General features: G+C 41.4%; 1 protein-coding gene across 1 annotated transcript in view; it reads left to right on the top strand.

Annotated features, from left to right (window-relative positions):
• LOC107505987 overlaps positions 1 to 22,902 on the top strand; it is a 67,097-nt gene that overhangs the window by 23,242 nt on the left and 20,953 nt on the right. Inside the window, 1 exon segment of the mRNA XM_036221550.1 lies at positions 13,072 to 13,098. Coding sequence (XP_036077443.1) covers positions 13,072 to 13,098 — 27 coding nt within the window.

The raw sequence follows: 22,902 nt of genomic DNA on the forward strand, positions 1-22,902 counted from the left end.
ATCTTTCTGGGCAAATCCCAACAAAGTGTGGTAACTTGGGAATACCACTTTTCTTAAATTATTAGATCCTGTCAACAACCTAGAATTTCCTGAAGCAAGTCTAATTTATTCTTGGATTCACATATGTAACATTAAAGACTCCAAACGATTTAAGTAGATTTGAAACCTAATGGGTCAATATGGCAAATCATGTAGTAGAGTGATGTCTGGGGCCCAAACAACCCCATCTAGGCCACCACACACAGATCAGAAAATCATTTCACCAGTGCTGGCAGAAAGGAAATCGTTTGCTATTTAGACTTAGGAAAAGGGGCAATTAAATATTTAAATATAAAGCTTTGGTTACTGCTTCCAGCAGATACATTTTACTTATCCTTTGGGGTTTTTTTTTCCATTTTTGGTTTTCAATATTTTGGTGTAAGTGGTTAAGTTTCTCTGCCTGACTTTCATTTTATGAAGCCTGCTTTATCTAGGCATCTTACTCTACATAACAAATGCATAGTTCATCTAAATCTTTAGCTGGAGGGAAAGTAGAAGAATGAATCATAGCTCTCAAGGGCTATCCTCTGGGAATTCTAACAATGGTTAATACATTACACTAAGCATACCAATTATATGTGATCTAAGCCAGCAAAAATCCTAATGTGAATCCATTTCTTCTGCTTGAGGTCGGGTTAAATAATTTCTCTAAGCTAAACCAAACAATTGGCTTATTTGGTTTTACCAGTGTACCTCTGGACAACCGACGTAAAATGTGCCAAATTTGACTTAGAAAAATACATTGACAAAGGCTGTAAGAACATAAATATCATTTTCTCAGAGAACTGTTCTAAACTGCATCTACACTACTTATATCAGTCCTGCCAATAGTGCATGATGGTTTTCTTTGCCAATAGTCCATGAGAGTTTCCTTTGTCAATAGTGCATGAGCGTTTCCTTTACTCCACATCCTCGCTAATATTTGTTGCTTGTTGATTTATTGATGGTAGTCATTCTCACAGGTGTGAGGTGATATCTCATTGTGGTTTTAATTTGCATTTCTTTGATGATTAATAATGTTGAGCATCCTTTCATATGTCTATTGGACATCTGTAAGTCCTCTTTGGAGAAATATCTATTCAGATCTTCTGCCTATTTTTTAATAAGATTGTTTTGTTTTGTTTTGTTTTGTTTGGCGTTAAGTTGTATGAGTTTTTCATATGTTTTATATATTAACAACTTATTGTATGTATCATTAGCAAATATCTTCTCTCATTTAGTATATTGTCTTATTGTTTTGTTGATGATTTCCTTCACTATGCAAAAATTCTTTAGTTTGCTATCCATAAATAGATAAATGGATAAAGAAGATGTGGTATATATAAATAATGGAATATTACTAATTTGTAAAAAGAATTGAATCTTCTCATTTACAACAACAAGGATAGACCTAGAGAGTATTACGCTAAGTGAAATAAGTCATACATAGAAAAATGCCATATGATTTCACTTACATGTGAAATATAAAAAACAAAATAAATAAAACAGAAATAAAAAAGGGAAAGAAATTAAGATGTACAAGTTACCAGTTATAAAAATAGTCACGGGATGTAAAGTACGGCATACAAAATATAATCAATAATATGGTAATAACTACATATGTTGTCAGATGGGTACTAGACTATTCAGAGTAATCACTTCGTAAGTTATATAAATGTCTAAACAAAATGTTGTACACCTGAAACTAACATAATATTGTGTGTTAATTGTAATTGAAACAATTTTTTTAGTTTTTAAAGATGTTACAGCTACTTCGGAAGACAGTTTGGCAGTTATTTATAAAATTAAGCATGTTCTTGCAGTAGAATATAGTAATTGCACTCTTTGGTACTTACCCAAATGAATTGAAAAAATTGTCCACAAAAAAATCTGAACACAATGTTAATCCAAATTTATTTATAATTGCCCAAACTTTGAGGCAACCAAGGTGTTCTTAATAGGTGAATGGATAACAAAATTGTAGTACATACATACTATTTGGATCTAAAAACAATGAACTATCAAGTCACAAAAAGACACAGAAGAAACTTAAATACATATTACTAACTTGAATAAAAAAAAAACTGAAAAGCCTACACACTGTATGATTTAAACTGTATGATATAATGGAAAAGGCAATACTTCGGAGATGGTAAAAAGATGGTTGACAGAGGTTAGAGGGGAGGAAGGGTAAACAGGTCGAACACAGAGGATATCTATAGCAGGAAAACTGCTTTTTACTATACTATAATGGTGAATGCATGCCATTACACATTTGTCAAATCTTACAGAATGAACACCACCAAGAGTAAACCCAATTGTAAACTATAGATTTTGGGTGATAATTATGTGTCAATTGAGGTTCATTGATTGCAACAAATGGTCCACTCTGGTGCAGCATGATGACAGTGGGAAAGGCTATGCATGTGTGGGGCAGGGAATACGTGAGAACTCTACTTTCTGCTTAATTTTCCTGTGAACCTAAAACTGTTCTAAAAAAATAGTCTAAAAAATGCAATATTCCTTTTAAGACTATGAACTAATATGCACAACTAAATAGACCATAAAACCAAAGTTTTAATTTGGTTTTATATTTTAATCAAAGGTCAAATAACTAGGAGGAAACAAATGGCCTTTTGTAAGTTTACAATTCCACCTTGTAGCTCCCATGTTTAAAAAAGACATTCATGTCTTAAAACCTATGGGATTGCCACAGGCAGCATTCTAAAACAGTACCCCCACCACAAGCAGTATATAAACCTTGTGTACACTCCACTGAGTATGGGAAGGACCTATGAATATGATGGGACTTTACTCCTATGAGTATGTGATTATGATATGTTTTTAATATGATATAGGTGAAGGGATTTTGCAGATGTTATTAAGGTCTCTATTAAATTCACTTTAGGTTAATCAAAAGACAACTTTTCCTGGGTGGACCTGACCTAATCAGGTGAAACATTTAAAACTCCGATTAGAGTTCAGGGATCAAACAAACAGAAGCAGACACTCTTCTGTTTCTCTTGAAGAGACGAGCTACTGTAAATGTATAGGATCAGATGGCAGAGAATGATGAACAGACTAGAAATGCTGAGTGCCACCGTTCTATAGTCACAAGAAACTAAATTCTGGCAATTGCCAACAATCTTGAAAGAGAACCTCAAGCCTCAGATGAGACCACGGTCTTGGCCAACACTTTGATTACAACCTTGGGAGACCCTGAGTAGAGAACTCAACTAAGTCATGCCTGGACTTCTGAGCCATGTAAACTTCGAGATAATACATGTATGTTTTTTATTATTTTTTATTTTATTTTATTACTTTCAAGTAGACAGTACATTGGTTAAACATTTATATGGTTTATAAAAAGATCTCCCTAATTTCCCTTTCTCTCCTTTTTAGTTTGATGTAGTTCCATTTTTTTTCTTTTGTTTACCTTGATTGAGGAGATATATCTGAAAAAAAGTTACTGTTAGCAATATCAGAGAGTTCACTACCTATGTTTTTTTCTAGAAGTTTTATGATTTTAGGTCTTACATTTAAGACTTTAATCCATTTTGAGTCTATTCTTGTATATGGTGTAAAAAGGTGGTCCAGTTTCTTTCTTGCTTGCTCTTTCTTTCTCTCTCTCTCTCTCTCTCTCTCTCTCTCTCTCTCTCTCTCTGTCTCTCTGTCTCTCTGTCTCTCTGTCTCTCTCTCCCTCTCTTTCTCTCTCTTCCTTCCTTCCTTCCTTCCTTCCTTCCTTCCTTCCTTCCTTCCTTCCTTCCTTCCTTCCTTCTCTCTCTCTCTCTCTCTCTCTCTCTCTTCCTTTCTTTCCTTTTGTATGTATCTGTCCAATTTTCCCAGTACCATTTGTTGAAGAGACTGTCTTTACTCCATTGTATATTCTTGTCTCCTTTGTCATATATTAATTGAGCATATTAGGTGTGGATTTATTTCTGGCATTTCTATTCTGCTCCATTGAACACTATATCTGTTTTTATGTCAGTACCATGCTGTTTTGATTACTGTAGGCTTGTAGTACAGTTTGATATCAGGTAATGTGATGCCTCCAACTTTATTCTTCTTTCTCAAGATTGCTGTGACTATTTGAGGTCTTTTATGGTTCCATATAAATTTTAGGATTATTTATTCTAGGTCTCTGAAAAATGTCATTGGTATTTTGATAGAGTTTACATTAAATCTATAGATTGCTTTGAGTAGATGGCCATTTTAATGATATTGAGTCTTCCTATACTTGAGCATGATATGTGCTTCCATTTGTATCTTCTTTAATTTCTTTTTTTAATGACATAATTTTCTGAGAACAAGTCTTTTATCTCTTTGGTTAATTTGATCTCCAGATATTTAATTGTTTTCGATGCAATTGTAAATGAGATCGTTTTCTTAATTTCTCTTTCCTAAACTTCATTATTGGTGTATAAAAATGCCACTGACTTCTTAATATTTATTTTGTAACCTGCTACTTTACTGAATTCATCGATCGGTTCTAACAATTTTGGGGTGGAATCTTTAGGGTTCTCCCTATATGGTATTTCTTGAGGTAAGTCTTCATTGCTATGAATTTTCCTCATAGGATCGCTTTTGCTGTGTCCCGTAGATTTTGAATCACTGTGTTTCCATTTTCATTTGTCCCTAGGTATCTTTTGATTTCTTCCTTGATCTCATTGATAACCCATTCATTGTTTAGTAGCATGTTATTTAGCCTCCATGTGTTTGTATATTTTCTGTTTTTTTCTTGTGGATTTCTAGTTTCATACCATTGTGATTAAAAAACATGATTGATATGATTTCAATCTTCTTAAATTTATTGAGATTTGTTCTGTGTCCTAACATGTGGTCTGCCCTGGAAAATGTTTCATGTACACTTGAAAAGAATGTACATTTTGCTGTTCTGGGGTAAAATGCTCTGAAAATATCTGTTAAATCCATCTGGCCTAGTGCATCTTTTAGGTCCATTGTTTTCTTGTTGACTTTTTGCCTGGAAGATCCACTCATTGGTGTTAATAGATACCACTGTGTTAAAGTCTCCTGCTGTGAGTGTTTTCCTTTTGATCTCTCCTTTTACATTAGTCGGTAATTTATGTATAAAGATGCTCCTATGTTGGGTGTGTATATGTTTAGTAGAGTTATGTCCTCTTGATTTACCAATCCCTTTATCATTATGTAATGCCCTTCTTTGTCTCAAAGTCTATTTTATCCGATGTAAAGTATCACTACCCCAGCTTTGTTTTCATTTCCATTTGCATGAAATATATTTTTACATCACTTTACTTTCAGTCTGTGAGTGTCATTTGATCTGAAGTGGGTCTCTTGTAGACAGCATATGCATGGGTTTTGTTTTCTTATCCATTTGGATACCCTATGTCTTTTGATTGGAGCTTTTAATCCACTTACATTTAAAGTGATTACTGATCGGTATGTAGTTACTGCCATTTTATTATTCATATTTGTTTTTTCTATTTTGTTTTTCACCCCTTCTCTTTTTACAGAAGTCCCTTTAACATTTTTTGTCATACTGGCTTGTTGGTAATGAATTCCTTAAGCTTTTCCCTGTCTTGGAAGCTCTTTATCTCACCTTCCATTTCAATTAAAAGCCTTTCCGGGTAGAGTATTTGTGGTTGTAGACTCTTGTTTTTCATAACTTTGAATATTTTTTTTGTCAATCCCTGCTGGACTGCAAAGTTTCCATTGAAAAATAAGCCAACATTCTTATGAGAATACTTATGAGGGTATCCTTGTAAGTAACTAGTTGCCTTTTTCTTATTGCTTTTAAGATTCTTTCTTTGTCTTTGAACTTTAGCATGTTAATTATGATGTGTCTTGATGTGGATCTGTTTGAATTCCTCTTGTTTGGGACTTTTTGTGCTTCGTGAACTTGTATATCTAATTCCTTTTCCCAGTTAGGAAAGTTTTCTGTTATTTCTTTGAATAGATTCCTAATCCCTTGCCTCTCTCTTCTCCTTCAGGTACTCCTATGATATAAATATTGTTACACTTCACGTTGTTCCAGAGGTCTCTTAAACTATTTTCATTTTTTTTTTAATTCTTTTTTCTTTTTGTTGTTCTAATTGTGTGTATTCTGTTACCTTGTCTTCCAGTTTGCTGATTCTGTCTTTTGCTTTGTCCAATCTACTGTTGGATCCTTCTAGTATATTCTTCATTTCAGTTATTGTATTCTTCATTTCTGTCTGTTTTTTTTAATGGTTTATTCATTCTTTTTTTATGCTTACTATCTCTCTGTTGAGGTTCTCGTTCTGCTCATCCATTCTCCCCCTAAGTTTGTTGACCATCCTTATAACCATTATTTTGAACTTTGTCTTTGATAGGTTGCTTGCCTCCATTTCATTTAGCTTATTTTCTGGAGTTTTCTCCTATTATTTCATTTGTGGCATGTTTCTTTGTTTTATCATTTTAATTAGCCTCTCTGTGTTTGTTTCTATGTGTCAGGAATATTTGTTTCATCTCTCAGCCTTGGCCAGGTGGCCTAATGTAGGTGTCCTGTGTGCCCCAGTCATGCACTCTCCCTGATCCCCTGTGCCGAGGGCTCTAGATGTGATCTTTGTATAGGTCATGTGTGATCTTCTGTTGTAGCTAAAACTTTATTGCTGTTAGTACATCAGTGGATGGGATTATGCTCAGGCTAATTGTGGGAACTAGCTACTTCCACAGGGTAAGAGTTTCTATGTGGGGTCTGATCCCACTGAGTGAGATTTGCCCTAGCAAGTTTGTGTACTTGTTGAGACCATCCCTTGTGTGTATTGCTAATGGGTTTCTGTTGTGATCTAGTGCCAGCCTCTAGATGCATTGGTTTTGAGGCCCCTTGGTAGGGGGTCCCCAATAGGCCAAGGTCAGCTGCTATCTTCGATGCTCAGGGCTACCTGGTGGGAGCTACAAAGTGATCCACAGATGGTTGTTGCCCGTGCTGGATCTGTAGGTACGTAGAAGAGACAACTCTGTAGGCAGTAGTTCGGTTATTTCCTTTTCCGACCTAGGTCAGTTTAGCAGAGGAACCAGTGCTTCTCAAGGGCTGACACTTCCTATCAGTTGTCCCTAAGTCTCTAAAACTGGAAGAATCCCTAACTGATATGTGTGTTGGGTGGTGCAGGGACTCTGGGGGTCTCTTTGTTCTATTGAGCAAATTTCCCCTGCCACTTCAGTGTCAGTTCACATGCCAGCACTGTTTCTGAGGCTCCCTGCACAAATTTCCAATTGTAGCAAGTTCAGCTGCTGCCCACCTCAGGCCTGAATGCACCACCTCAGGGCAGGGGCAGCTTTCTATCAATGTGTGGCAAGCATTTTGTGGATTGGATGGTGCAGGAGCTCAGGAGTAAAGGGCTGTCAGGCAAATAGCCTTAGTTTTCTGCAGTTTCTGTGTCTGCATGTTCCCTCAGTAGTCATAGATCAAATGAAGATAAGCTGCTGTCTGGGGAAGTTTCACAGACTCCTGCAATACCAAGAGATATTACAGCTCATACAGGCAGCAGTGGTCTGCCCACAATTGTTTTCCCCAAATGGACTCATTGTGCTAGCTGAGATCTGTTACTCACACAGACTATGCAACCCCACAGCCAAGCAGGGTAGGGGAGGCTTGGGTGAAGTGGGTTCTTAGAAAGACAAGGGCCATCAAGCCAATACAGCCTCACTTTTGTTGTAACTTCTGTGCCTGGGTGTTCCCACTGTATTCACAGATCATAGTGAGACCAGCTGACATCTGGGGAAGTTCCACAGACCTCTGTGCTCCCTGGACGGATGCAACATTGCAACTCTTTCAGGCAGCAGAGAACTGCCTGCAACTGGTTTCCCTGCAGTGCCCACCCTGTGGTAACCAAAGTTTGTTGCCTATGTGGATTGGGAGACCCAAGGGGGAGAGGCAGGGCAGTGGCGTTCACTGTCAATGGGTTGCCTTGGGCAATTTGTGGATTAGTTGGGGTGGGGTCTCAGGGAGACAATGGCCTTCAGATCAACACAGCCTCAGTCTTATATCAACTTTAGTAACTGTTTGCACATTTCCTAAGAAGTTCAAGATCATAGCAAGATCAGCTGCTGTCTGGAACTGGCCCACAGCTCTGAGATCCACCCGGGTTCATGTTGGCAGCAGGAATCTGCCTGAAACTGCCTCCAAAATGCACACTCAGTGCTGGCTGCCAGCTGTGAATGCTTGGCCATGAATCAGTGTTGGGCGTGACAACCATCCAGCAACAAAACCCCAGACAATCTACAGTTTGGTTGTGGCAGGCTGATCTCTTCCGGCCAGCTCTTCCTAATGGCCCTGTGGGAGGGGTCTACATAGTCAAGCTGGCTCAGTCTATAGATTGCCCCATGGGGCAGAGGTGGGGGAATAAGAAATAAAGGTGGTTGCCCTTCCAGCCCTTATTCTGGTGCCAGGTAATGTGATTTTCTCAGTACGAATCCCATGCAAGCCATTGACCCACCAACAGTGTTGGCAAGTCAGAAGACCTGTGCATGGGCCCTTCAAAGGGGTATCTAGGATTTCAGTCTCCTTCCATCTCATCCATGTGTCTGGAATCACTTCTGGTTTTTATAGTCAGTGTTATTGGAAACTCCCCTTCCCTGGTCTGGAGAGCCCCTAAATGAGGCCAGGACCACACTCTCCTTTAGGGGAGCCTCTGAAGCTGTTGCAGAAAGTGACACAAGATGGAGGAAATTGGATAGATACTCAGACAACTTTGTAGGAAGGAGGACAATTTATTGCTGGCAGAGTGTGTGGGGCTTAACAGAATCAAAGCATGAGCTCCTCTTGGTTAGATTTCTTACAGCTTATATACCCCTGAAGTGTCCATGCAAGGGGCGCATGGTTCCTGTGTCTGAGGTTCTACGTGTGCCCATTGACTCAGGATGGGGATGGGGGAGTTTCGGGTGGGGGTGCAAGGGGGAAGGACTACTGGTCCTATCTATTTTCAGATCCTGGGTCTTGTAGGTGTAGCATGAGTTTCTAGAAGGCCATTTAAAGATCTATAAGGTATGGTTAATCTATAACTAGCTGAGTTGGTCATTTCTGCAAGCCTTTTCCTTTGCACTTTTCAGATGCCTCCTCTCCTCTCTTATTGCTCCCTTTGAGATCCTAGACATTCTATTTTTATACTGAAGTCTCACATTCTCTAACTAAACCATCCTGGGGAATCTCCTGATAGTGGTGGGTAAAGTATATGTAGGCTGTGGCTCGTTGCTGTACTATGACTTCTACCATGCCTTTTTATTGGCAGAGGCAGCAGCCACGGACCATTCAGGAAGATTCCTAGGAGTAGCAAAACTGCTCTTATTAAAGTTTTAAACCCACCAAAGGCTGAAAACCCTGCCCCCAAAAGGCTACTGGGGTTCTATCCGTGCCATACTTGCACAGGCACATGTTCCAGTTTTGTCATCTTTTCGACCAGGTCCTCAACTGCCTGACTGTGATCATCTATCTGTAGGCAACAGTTGGTGGGATTGAATTTTCCAAACACACCTCCTTCTGCTGCTAACAGAGAGTCCAGTGCTAATCTGTTTTGGTAGATGGCATTTCTCATCTGAGTTTGTTGATGTGCAAGGAGGGTCAGGGCTCTCCTAGTCTCATTGATAATGATTTGCTAAGATTGCCTGCATCGGATAATCCAGTTTAACATGTAAATGGGGGTATGATATCCCCAAGATCTGTCTTCTGCTCAAGTGACAGTCCTATAGTATTGGATTATCCACACTGGGGGCTACTCATCATCTTTCTTGATCCCTATTTGGAGTTCTCTTTTTACCCATTGTAAGTGTTGTGGGACTGGGTAACCAAGCAGTTCCCTCCTTTTCAGAGGTAAGAGGAAAAAGGATGACTTTATCATGCCAGTTATACAGCTCCCTTCCCCGTCTCTGGGGAGACAGATGTAGGTCTTGTTTCTGAAAATCCAGTAAAGCCCATAGGGGGCGATCCAGTCTCGGACCCCTTCTAGGATAGGATGACCTCAGTGTCTTTGCAGGCAGACTCAGAAACCCCCTAATGTATTTTCCTGCCTAATTCTTTTCTAAGAGCCATGAAGCCCCTTATTATTAGTATGGATGTTGAGGGATGGGAGGTCTCTTCTTCCATATCTGCTTCCTGCAGAGAAGGGTCCCTGCATACTGGCACTTCACAGAGCTCTTTCTCTTTCTGCCTTACTCAGGGTGGGGTCTTGGGTTTCCTAATGAAGTGCCACCTCAGTCACTAGACAAGGAAAAGAAGATTCAAACTGGTTATTTAAATTATATACCTATTAATTGTCATTATTGATTTGCCTATTAAGTGAGTAAAGGGAAACAGACTTGATTGATATATTTCTTAAAGGGTAAAAAGACCTTTGGCCTAAAATACCCTCCCCTCTCAGATTCTAAGGGCTCTGTCTGGCCTAACACCATTTCTGCTTATGATGACCTGATGATTCTTGTCAATAGCCAGAGGACTTGAGTCTTCAGTTTTGGACAATTATCAGAATTTGAGGGAAAGGGCCTTCACCTCCCTCCCTCCCTCCCACCGCAAGAAAGGAGAAAAGAAAACTTAACTAGGTTTACTAAAATGATTAAGAACTCTGCAAGAAATATCCCTTATTATTTCCTCCCTCTTTTGATTGGTCTCATATCTATGAGACCAGCTTAAGATGAAATTACTCTCTTTGTTGCTGTAAGAAAATTCTTCCCTGGGTTTTGGTTTTGTCTTCGGTATCCAGCTGGCAAAGAACCTACAGGTGGGAGTACATCGGATGCAACAACAAGCAATAACTTCTACAAAGATGAGCAAAATGAAAATAAGAAATGCTTCCTTTAGCCCAGTGAAACTGGGCAGCCAGGAAGCAAGGGGGCAGAGATCAAGACCAAAAATTTCTGTCCTCTGTTCAATATTGAACACAATGTCATGAATTTATTTCACTTTTTCCTCAAAGAGTTGTCAGAGAAGTTAAAACAACATAGTCTTAAATTCTTTACATCTATGGTATGTCTGTGTAATAAGTTGTCTATAGTGGCCCTGTTTTCAAGGATAGCTTCTCTGACTTGTCCTAATTCTTATCCCATGGCATGGATGGCCTGAGAGGTTATATTTAAGGCTTTTGCCATAAAGTAGGCTATTCTATTGACTACTATATTTAGGGCAATAGTCATAGCTGGTATAATAAATAAAACAAAGCAATATATATTCATCTGGACTAAATGAGTGTAGTTTACTATTACAGTGGAGTCAAGGGTGAGTTCCCTGTGGCCCCTAGTTGGAGACTTTTGAAAAATAAATACTGTTAGTCTTCCCAGAGAACATAAGAATAAATAGTTTTTCCACAAATAAGAAACCATCCAGCAGGTAATTTAACATGTGCATTTGCATAGCTTACAGAAGTCTTGGAGCTGCAGTTCAAGGTCTTACTATCTGAGATGTTAAAACGTTAGTTAGTACACTTAGTAAATGTTATACATTTTTTTTTGCTGGTATTATAGTAGAATTTTTTTTTAAAGAACGCATAGCCTTATCCTTCCTGAGTTTCAGGTGGGCCTTTTCTGTTTGCATTGTGGGCTGACTTTCAACAGATTGTGGGGAGATAGTTGCTCTGCTAGTAGGAAACTCTGACATAAAAGTGGGTTGTCTACAAATGGTTTAGCCTTAAGTTCCCCACAAATGTGCTTTGTGTGGTGGGCAAGGGGGCTGTCTCCCTTTTTGGCTGTGTCCCAGTTTTCCAGGTGGTCTCCGCCCTGGACCCTGGTCCTGATGTGTGGCAGAGGATTAAATTGCTAGTCCTGGTCTCACAATGGGAAGAATAAATTACATTAGGCTGACTATTCCTGTCACTGTGCAGTTAGCATTGGAGAGAGGCCCATGGGATGGGTCAGGACAGAGTAGGTAGCTCTAGTATCTAGTAAAAATTCAATGTTGTTGTTGTTTTTTTTTCCTTTCTGCCATGTCGAGGGTGACCTGAGGCTTTACTGTTGTGATTATGGTGGATTTATCTATGACTAGAGCTTGCAAACACCTGGGTGTCTGTTGTTGGAGGACAGAGCAGCCCCTTTGTGAGAGGCTTGCTATATAGGGGATGGGACCTTGTGAGGTCTACCCCTCCCTGGCTTCCCAGGGCTGGATGGACACTCACCCTTCTAGTGTCCTTCTTTCTGCAGTATGTGCATTGATTATGCCTCAGTCTCGATGATGTCACTAACGGCCAACCAAGATTGAGGCCCCTCCAAGCCTGCAAGGTTTTTATTGCCTAGGGTCACCTTGAGATGGTCCCTATGGCAGCTAAAATTTGCACGCTTTTTGTACTCTACTTCCTTCTCTGCCCAGTCTCATTTATTGGACACCTTAAAGGCCTTAGTACCAAGGCAGCTTGTGGGATTGGGGTCTAGGCCCCAAATTTTGGAGCTTCCTTTGAACATTGGGCACAGACCGAGTTATGAAATGTATAGCTAGAAGTGTCTGGCCCTCAGACTTCGGGCTAATGTTAGAATATGCTCTAAAAGCCTCAGAAAACTGATGAAGGCAACATAAGACACAGAAATCATTTTGATTAAGTACAAAATTCTTGTTTTCTACTCAGAAAACTTTCCCATAACATTAGTAGCAGACCCAATAGTCTAAGAAACATTAAAACATAACTTTAATTTTGCATTAGCTTATTTTTGGCATTTAAATTTCCAATCTTGTTTAGGTCATTCCTTCAGGGTCATGCACATACTCATATTTCCCCATCATCAGTATTTGCAACTTCCCTGGGGATGCTTATGTAGTTTCCTCAGGGAGCAATGAAATAGACGGGGTCCCCAGAGAGCTTGTACTCCCTCAGAGTCCGAGGGTGAAGAGGGAGGAGAAAACTCCTGCTTATTTTGAGACCCCCAAGAAGGTCACTCTTATAATTGGGCTATCTAATAAGTCTGGGTCTTGGTAAAGGAGCATAGAAGCTTGTACATAGAGGACTTCTTTGTATTTTCTAGTTTCTTGATGTGCAAGGAGGGTAGTATTGTAATTCAGTAAACTGTTTACAGGCCAGACTTTTTGATCGGCCCTCTCATCATAAGTTCGGAAGGAGGAGGGTACCCTATGGGTCCTTGCTGCCACTGTATTTCACTGACAACTGGGCTGTGGGGTTGCAGTTCCTGCCTTCCTTCCCTGCGGGGTACGAGCCGGGAAGTGCTCCTGCTGCTGGTGAGGAAGGAGGAAAGAATAATCCTCCCTAATCAGGAGTCGAACCTGGGCCCCTGGGCTGTGGCAGTGAGAGCGCTGAATCCTAGCCACTCGACTAACAGGGAACACAAGACTATCTGTGTCTGAATCTGAAAGTATGTTATTTACCCAGAGAGGATTGCGCATGTGCCCTGTGGCACAGTGCTGGTGCTGCCTGGAAAGGCAGAAGGGGTATGGATGGCAGTTGATAGCATGGGTCTGTGAGTTCTCTCCAAAGTATAAGTGAGTGCCTGTTTGATTTTTTTTTTCCAAAGGCTTTCTGTTGCGTATATTCCTAAAGTAGGGGCTCCTGTTTTTTCCCCTTTGTGGAATGCCCTGACCTTGTCTTCCCTTCCCTCTCCACAGGAGACCTTGATGTCTTCCCCCTCTGGGAAGATCCTGACCTGTATCTTCTAACTGAAGACTAGGAGCTCCCTTTACCAAATATCCAATACCATAAAAGGGCCAGTTTATCTCACAAAAGGTGTGGAGTTTCTGTGCGGTGAGTTCAACTCCATAATCTCCTAAATAACACTTTCTTCAAGTTTTTGACCATCATGGCCAGGGGAGTAGGCTTTCCCTGTGTACTCACCATGCCTCCTATGACACGTCAATCATACCACATGGAGGGTTTGGGGATAAGGTTGGGGAAAATTTGGAGGGGATGTCACTCGCTTCGCCTGTCTCTGCCGCTCCCCTCACGGGGATCTTTTAGGCTCCTCTTAGCAATTTGTGCATAGATATAAATCCCTGAACCAGATCTCTGGAGTAGACTCCTTACAGAGATCCAGTGACACCACCCTAAGCCATATGAGGTTCATCACAGAACTGTGGATAGGGGCTCAACTCTCACTTCGTGGCAAGGCCACGTCTCAATCACTCAGCACTCACTCTCTTTCACATGACCTCCTACCATTACTTAACCTGTCCTGTGGAGAGCAAGCAGTCGCTCCTCTTAACCTGTGGAGGGTGCTTGGTCACTCTCTGAACGGGTATCAAGTTTTCCTTTTGTCTGGTGTTAACCAAACACATTCTACCCTTTGCCCCGTGTACCTGTGAGGTCACAGTTTCCCCTAACAAATGTAGAGTACTCAAGTGACTTTAGGAGATGATCAGTCTTCCCTTCTGCCTTATGGGGCAGGACCTGAGCTAGCTTCCCTTTGCCTGGCTTTTCCTTACTGTGTCTCTGACGTGTCCTAGTTTTTTCATTCCTCCGTTGTCTGATCCTTGCAGGGACTGGAAGATGGGATTTCTCCTTCTGTCCTGTGAGGCATCCACATGGGATAATCGCTGATGCACACTCAGCCAGTGTGTCTACAGGGCGGGTCGGGGTTTCCTCAGTGGCATACTTGAAGTCTGCCAAACACGTGCACTGTCCCTCCATGCTTCCCGGCCAATGCACAAGACATCTGTTGTGGAAAGCGACGCGCAATGGAGGAAATTGGATGCTCAGACAACTTTGTTAGAAGAAGAAGAATGTATTGCCGGCAGAGTGCGTGGGGCTTAACAGCACCAAAGCACAAGCTCCTCTTAGTTAGATTTCTTACAGCTTATACACCCCTGCAGTGTCCATGCAAGGGGCACATGATTACTATATCTGACGTTGTAGGTGTGCCCACTGACTCAGGATGGGGAAGGGGAGTTTAGTTTAGGGTGGGGCTGCAAGGGGGAAGGAATTCCCGGACTACTGGTCCTATCTATTTACAGATCCTTGGTCTTATAGGTCTGGCATGAGTTTCCAGAAAATCATTTAAAGATCTATAGGGTATGGTTAATCTATAACCAGCTGAGTTGGTCATTTCTGCAAGCACTTTTCAGATGCCTCCTCTCATCTATTACCAGCTTCGATGTGGCTCTTTCTTTATATTATGAGAAGCAGGTGTTATGATCAGCTGGACTTCAGGTGATTCTCCACATTGATTATTTTATAATTCAGTTGCAATTTCAATGTGGGCCTGGGAGGCGACCAATCCTGCATTTTACCTAGTCCACCATCTTCCCCCCTCTAACACATGTATGTTTTAAATCACTAATTTTGTGATAATTTGTTACACAGCAGGAAAAACCTAATGCTAGAATTAAGTCTAGTTTCCTGTGCAGCATACCAAAAAAAAAAAAAAAAAAATTCCTGTCCCTACTATCATAATCAACACATAAAAAATTTTTATTACTCTACCAAGTTTCTTCATGTCTATTGATATCAGTCTCCTTCTCTATATTTTGCACCTTTCTACCACTAATCTGCTTTCTGTCACAGTGTATTAGTTTTGATAGTCTAGATATTATATAAGTACGATCATATGTTATATAGCTTTCTGTTTAATACTGAGTAATAATCCATTATATAAGCATATCACAATTTTCTTATCAATTTACATGTGGATAGACATTTAGACTCTTCTGAGTTTTATAAATAAAGTTGATATGAACATTCCTATAAGTCTTTGTGTCAAACATATTTTAATTTCTTATGGATTGGAATGACTGGGTAAGAAATAAATGAATGTGTAACTTTATAAGTAGCTGTCAAACTGTATTCTAAAGTTTTGTACTGTAGTACATATCTACCAGCAATGTATGTGAGCTCATTCACTTCACATCTTCAATATCTGGTATCGTTAGACTGTTTAATCATAGCTACTACTAGATTTCTCTGTTTGTCTTTGCTTTCAGCAGTTTGACTGATGTGTCTAGGAGTGGGTTTCCAGTTTATCTTAGTATTTTTGAGCTTCTTGGGTAATTAAATTTATATTTTTCATCAAATTTAGGAAGTTTTTTAGCCATTATATTTCTTCATTTATTCTTCTCACTTTTCTTTCTGCTTTCTTTCCCAAACTCTCATCATGCATACATTGGTATGCCTGATGATAGATTTCATTTCTCTGAGGCTCTGTTCATTCTTGTTAATTCTTGTTAATTTTTCGTTCTGTTCTTCAGACTAGATAATGTCAAACAACCTGTATTCAAGTTTGCTGTTTCTTTTATTGCCTGGTCAAATCCGTTGTTGAGCCCACTGAGTACGTTTTTTGGTTTGGTTATTATACTTTGAACTTCAGAATATCTATTTGATTCATTTGTATGCTTCCTCTCTCTTTATGTTATTCTCTATTTGGTGAGATGGTGTCTTCATGTTTTTCTTTAATTCTTTAAACATGGCTTCCTTTGATTCTTTCAACATATTTTAAATAACTTATTTTTTTTCTAGTAAGCCAAACAACTAGACATCCTTAGAGACAGTTTCTATTGATTGTTTTTTTCACTCCTGTCTATGAATTATAGTATAAAAGAGGCTTCTTGTGTTGTTCTACTGTAACCTTTTTGCCAAACTTTCAATATCCATTATGAAGATACATGAGGTTCTTGTAGTGCTTCATATGTACTTACTACTGGCCCAGAATTTCTTTTTGTAGCTGACTGTACTTGTTATATGCCATATGTACTGTTTATGTTATAGTTTTAATTAATTGATGAAGCTATACTAAATAATAGGAGCTAATTTTTTATCTTAATAGGGTCACCATGACAAGTGGAGTATTTAAACTTAGAGACTCTAGATCAGTGGTTTCCTGTGATGATATGAATTTCAATTGTATAATTATCCTGTAATATCTGTAAGAAGATAAAAACATATCTTGTCTGGTTACTGGAGATTTAGGAAGCTCTGTTTGAATGTCCCCAAGGCTAGTGTCCTGATCTGAGGCAATACAATAAGAAAGAAAAAAATGAGAGACTTATGAATTTTAAATGAAGAAGTAAAAATGATTCTGAAAATTATATCATTGCTAACATAAAAAAATTCACAAAAAGCATCCTGAACATTCCAGTCCCAGCAGATGCAATTTAGAGGACAAAGATAGTAAGGATGCGGACATATGGACCCAGCCACATTGAGATAACACTACACAATCATCAGAGTGGCAAAAATTAAAAGGTCTGTCAACTCTGGATGTTAAAGAGAATGTGGAACAGAGGGTGCATTTATCTGTTGCTAGTGGGAATGTAAATTATCTAAAACCATATTGGAAGGTTTAAATTTTTATAAAGCTAAACATATGCTTATCCTTTGCTCGAAAGTTTCACTCCTAGGTATCTTCCTCAAGAGAAATTAGAACATATTGGACAACAAAAAAGACTTATATAATAATGTTTATAGCAGCCAAAAAGTGGAAATATCCTTCAACTGGTAGATGGATAAATTATGGTGTATTACCATCATAAAATATAATATATTTATGTTATTCTATTATATTGTATAAAATATAAAATATACTAATTATAATATAATATACAAATGTTATATACTTATCTCAATTAACTTTTGGATATACTATTTATTATATCATGATTAACATACTTTCTGTTATATAAGACAAAAATATATATTATATTTTAATATTACATTGAAATCATATAATTATATTGCAAATTATGTAATTATAGTGATATATATGACAATATAACAGCTATGTAATTATCAATATAGAAATAATTATTATATATGTAAATATATATGAAATAATGAAAAGGAGCTAGTGTTACACACAAAAACAAAAAGCTCACAAAAATTATTCTGAGCTTAGGAAGCTGAGATCAAAATAATATTCCCTATATGGGTACATTTGTATTGAAGTGCTTAAACAGACAAAACTAATCTAATATTAAACAACTAGAACAAAAGTTGCTTTGGAGGAATGAGGGGACTGACTGAGAAAGGGCATGGGGGAAACTTCTGGGGAAACAAATATTCTGCATTGTGATAGGGTTGTGATTTACACTAGTGTGTTTGTCAACATTGTATAGCCAAGACTTGGCATTTTGCTATGTGTAAAGTTTATTTTTTACAACGTTTAGAGAATTCTATATTTGAAGTACACAAAATGGACTTTTTCAGAGTGTGAAGGTAGAGAGGAAGAAAGGTCAAGGTTTGAGGGTCTCAAGCTGTTCCTTATGCAAGTATCTGCTTAACGATCTTGTCTCCTTTTACCCTCATTTACTACATGAATTGGCCTTCCCTGCTTGTTAGCGCTGAGCTGATTGAGAAGGGAAGGTTTTGATGGTGAGATGCCCAATTGGAAGAATGTACAAGGGGCTGACATGAGAATGAAGGAGCAGGCACCAACTTTATTGTGGGGAGCATACTTCTGTTGTGGGGAGTGCAGTTCTATTGCGGAGAGTATGTTCCTGCTTCTGCTCTTCTGCTCCCCTTCTGCTCCCCAGGGGACCACATGGGCTCCACACATGTCAGAGTATAATAGTGGCATTTAGCCACACATATGTGATAAAATAAGCTGAACTGTTTACATATTTTAGGTGTAGGCACTCTACTACACTAAGGTAACATTCTAAATCTGGTGTCCTATTCCTAGCCGTGAGCCTGGATCACAGCCAGACCTGAGACCATCCAGGTCTGTGAGTCCGGGGGGTTGGGGCACTACCTTGGGCCTACAATCTACTTGCCATTCCTAGAGTGGCTTAGCACAAAGGGGCATCACCCCGAGGGTCCTCTTTACCCATAGTCTTCCTTGGTGCTGCTCAGCACACTAGGGGCCTTATGACATGGCAACTTGTGTTTGTGCCCAGGTCAACGATAGCCACCATCATTTCACTACCTGTTCCTTGGTACAAACTGTGTACCAGGCATCCTCAGGGATGGGAGCCTGACTCTCTACATAGGGACTTGGCACATCTCCCATTTCAGCAGGCTCCACCAGGAGCTCTGCTTGAAACTGTACTGGTCCCAATAGGGAGTGCAGTTGATCTGATGGGGGCTCACAGAGAACTGCGCCCGCTGTTCCAGGTACTTCCCTCTACTTGGACAGTGTGAGGATCTGTGCAATTCCCATACAGGGAGTCTTCCCTAAGACTGTATAAAACAAGATTTTCTCTTTCTCTTTTCCTTTACGACTTCATATGTTCACTTATGTTCTTGTCCTTTATTTTCCTCTCAGGATTTCTCTTCACAAACTTTCTACCACTTTCCTCATTCCTTCAGTTTGCCTCTTCTCAATCACTCAGAAATAACCAACTTTAAGACAAACACTTTTCTTTCAATTCCCTTCAAAATAAATCTCTATACTTTATACCTTCTATTACTAAAACCATATTTTCTTTTTCCATCATTATTAGAATTCTTAACTGAACTACCATATTATATATAACACAGACAAATATAGATCAGAGGCCATGCACACACTCATATTTCCCTGACATCGGTATTTGTAACCTCACTGGGTGTGCACATTTCAGGGAGCGATGAAATAGGTTGGGTCCCAAGAGAACTCATTTCCCCCTCAGAGTCCAAGGGTGAAGCAGAAGAAAATTCCTGATTACGGAGAACATGAGAGAGGAAGGATTTTAGGTGGGCATGAGGCTGTGCTGTCAATCCCCATAACTGAAATAGGTGAGGGGACTGTAGGACCCGAGTGAGATGGCAAGACGGAAAAGGTAGCCCCCGTGTCCACCAGGAAAAAGATGGACTTACCCGCCACTTGGAGCATTACCCTGGGCTTGGCTGGGGTAATGGGGGTCCCCAAGTCCAGGCATCTTCAGTCGCCGGTGAGGCCAAGTAGCTGGAGGGCAGGGTGGGTGTCTGCTGCTTGTGGGGTTAGGCCGCTGTGTGGAGGTGCAGGAGCCAGGCTCCGCTGTGGGAAGTCAACTTTCCAGTGGCCCATTTGGGCGCACAATGGGCAAGGCTGGGTGGGCTGTTGTGGCTTTATTTGGGCATTGGTGAGCCCAGTGGCTCTCCTTTCCGCACTTGGAGCAAACTCCAGGCGGAGCCTCAGTCTTCTGGGGACCTCCTTTTTGAGGAGGACAATTTTCAAGAGCCGGCCTCAGGGCAGCCACAAGGGCTTGGGTTTGGAGATCTACCTTTTGTTTTAGTTTGAGCTTGTGGTCAGCCTCGGCTGTCCCCTCTCGGGCATTATAAACTTTAAAGGTCATTTTAACCAGATCTCGGAGGGGGTCTGGGGTCCGTCTTCGGCCTTGGAAAGTTTCTTTCTAGTATCTGGGGCCGATTGGGAGATGAATCGGTTAGCCAAGGTGGCGGCTCCTGCTGGGGATTCGGGGGTCAGTCTCGTATGGAGAACAAAAGCCTCCGTCAGTCTATTAAGAAACATGGCTGGGTTTTCACCTGGGCTTTGCATAATGCTATCTAGTTTGAGCAAATTGACGACCTTATGGGCCGCAGTATCCATGCCTTCTAAGAGGCGCTCGACCACGTATTTTACTTGGTCTCGTCCCTGTTGTTCTTCTTGGTAATTCCAGCCTGGGTCTGTGTCGGGAACTGCCATGGGGTCCGGGGGTGCTCAGGCGCGGGGTTGGCAAAATGGTGGTCAGCAAGGGTTCTTGGTACCGACCAAATGGCCTGTCGTTCATCAGCGGTGGTGGTAAAGCCTATAATAAACGAAATGTCTTGGAAGGTGAGAGCATAAGCCCGGGTGAGCCTGGTAAAGTGCTTGATATAGTTTGAAGGGTTGGTGGCAAAGGAACCCAATTTTTGTTCTATGTGTGTGAGATCTTGAAGAGAAAAAGGAACATGAATGTGTGCTAGGCCTTCAGCGCCCGCCACCTGGCAGAGGGGGACGATAGAAGCCGAGGGAGGGGCTTTGGGGAAGGAGGGGCACGTGGAGGGGGCGGTAATTTGGGTGGTGTCATGAGAGCGGGTATGGGCACTGACAGGTGACTCATGGGCGGGAGGGGAAGATAGGAGTAGGTGGGGAGTATGAGGTGGGGGAGGGGAGTAAAGGAGGAGACTGGGCTGGGGTAGATGGTGGAGGAGCAGGAGACTGCGTGGAGATGGAGAAGGATGATGAGGCTGGAGAAGCTGGGGGAGGAGGAGGATAGCCCCGGGGAGGTCGGTTGGGAGGAGCAACTAACTCTTCAAGAGCAATGGTAAGAGAGGATGAAGAGTCTTCCGGCTCTGGAGGTGCGGAGGGTTCTGGGGAGGCAGCGGAGGGTGGCGGGGGCTTGGAGGAAGCCATGGTCAACAGGATTTGGGAAGAGGAACAGCAGGTACAGAGGGTAGGGCGGGACCGCAGAGTAAGAACGCCTGAACATAGGGGACCTCAGACCACTTTCCCGTCCTACGACAGTAATTATCTAAATCATGGAGGATATTAAAATAAAACGTCCCAGTAGATGGCCATTTGGAATCATTATCGAGGGGATATTGCGGCCTGGCCTCTGCACAGAAGCAAATGAGCCATTTAGGGTGGATGTCCTGATCTAAGCGTAAGGTTTTCAAGTTATACAAAGACATTGTATGGGAGAGGTCGCCTTGGATTTGGAGGGAGCGTTCCCCATGGCTGAATGGGCCTCTCCCTCCTGGAAACTTGTTTTCCAACAGCCACAGGCGTCCCCGTGACTGAGGGAAACATCAGAACGAACGGGGGTGGGATCGAGTGGTGCGGACGTCTCTGATCCACCCGACCCCGATAGGCCTGGCCTACCGAAGGAGCGCCTCTGATGCAGCCGCGTTTTCAACAGAGGACTCAGAGAGACGGAGAGAGCATTATCCAGCCAAGGAGAGCGAAACGGATGGAGTCTGGGACGACTTACCCCGTTTCCTGTCGGACAGGTGGTGTGGTGGCTGGAGGTTTTCTGGGAGTGGCGGGATGGGCCCCTCGTCTCCGGGAGGAGAGAGGGCACTCTTTCCCGCCCCATATTGGGTGCCAAGAATGTAAGGTTCAGCCTCTCAACAGACAGAGTCTGACTCACGATTAACAAGCATCCTTTATTGAAAAGCAAGGGGTTCCAGGCGAGGTTCTCAGGTCAAGCACGTTGGCCAGAGAAGTCGCACCTGGGCGGGGTCAGGGCAGGGTTTTAAGGGTTGCGTCCAGGAAAGGGAAGATTCAAAAAAGGCAAAAGTATAGCATGGGGCTCTTTCATTGGTGCAGCAGTTTGGTGCCAGCAGTGTAGCCCTGGCACCCGTGGATTGGTCCATGGGCCTCAGGTGGCTAGCAGGCGGGAGCTAGGGACAGGGACCTGCCCCTGGGGCCTTTTCACGGAGTACTGGCCTTACAGTAGTCTGTTTGGATATCCAATCTTTTTAAGGAACAGACAGGAACTCAGCTCTCTTGAGCCTGTATGAGGCCTCCACAGCAGTCCCATTGTGACTCCTTATATCGAGGTATGTACCTCCCCTTTGGCTCCTCTGAAGCCTTGGATCAGGCACATCCACGCCTTGAGTACGATTCAGACAGTGCTATTGGGTGGGCAGGGGGATGTAACCCAACTAAGCGTCCATAATGTGGGAGGAGCTTGTTTTCTCAGTGTTTTTACAGCATGCATGGGGTTTTATCTTTTGTATTCTATAAGAGGAACCCAGGACATGTGACAGAGAAGGAGAACCTTCCACTGACTGGAGAATTATTATTGAAGGGAGACCTTCTAGTTGGTTTTATTATTACTATTGTTATTCACCAGTACCTGTCTTTGTTTTTGACTTGCATCTTTGTCTGAGTTAAATGAGCTCATTGTGACATCTTGTGGCCATTCAATGTAATTGCAGTTTGTATTTTTTCTACGGAGACCAATGCTTTGTGTTGGTAACTGCTTAAGGGTGGGCTTTCCACTCCAAAGACCAGAGGCATTTGCTCCCCTTGACCTTCAGGTACTCCCAAGAAACTTGGAACCTTGCAAGGGTGTCTGGACTCATCGTCCAAGATGTACAGCAGCCTCATAGAGAAAGGGGAACTGAAGTTTTTGATGGTGATTTTTCACTC

This window comes from Rousettus aegyptiacus, unplaced genomic scaffold, assembly GCF_014176215.1.
Source record: "Rousettus aegyptiacus isolate mRouAeg1 unplaced genomic scaffold, mRouAeg1.p scaffold_m13_p_5, whole genome shotgun sequence".
Taxonomy (NCBI): Eukaryota; Metazoa; Chordata; class Mammalia; order Chiroptera; family Pteropodidae; genus Rousettus; species Rousettus aegyptiacus.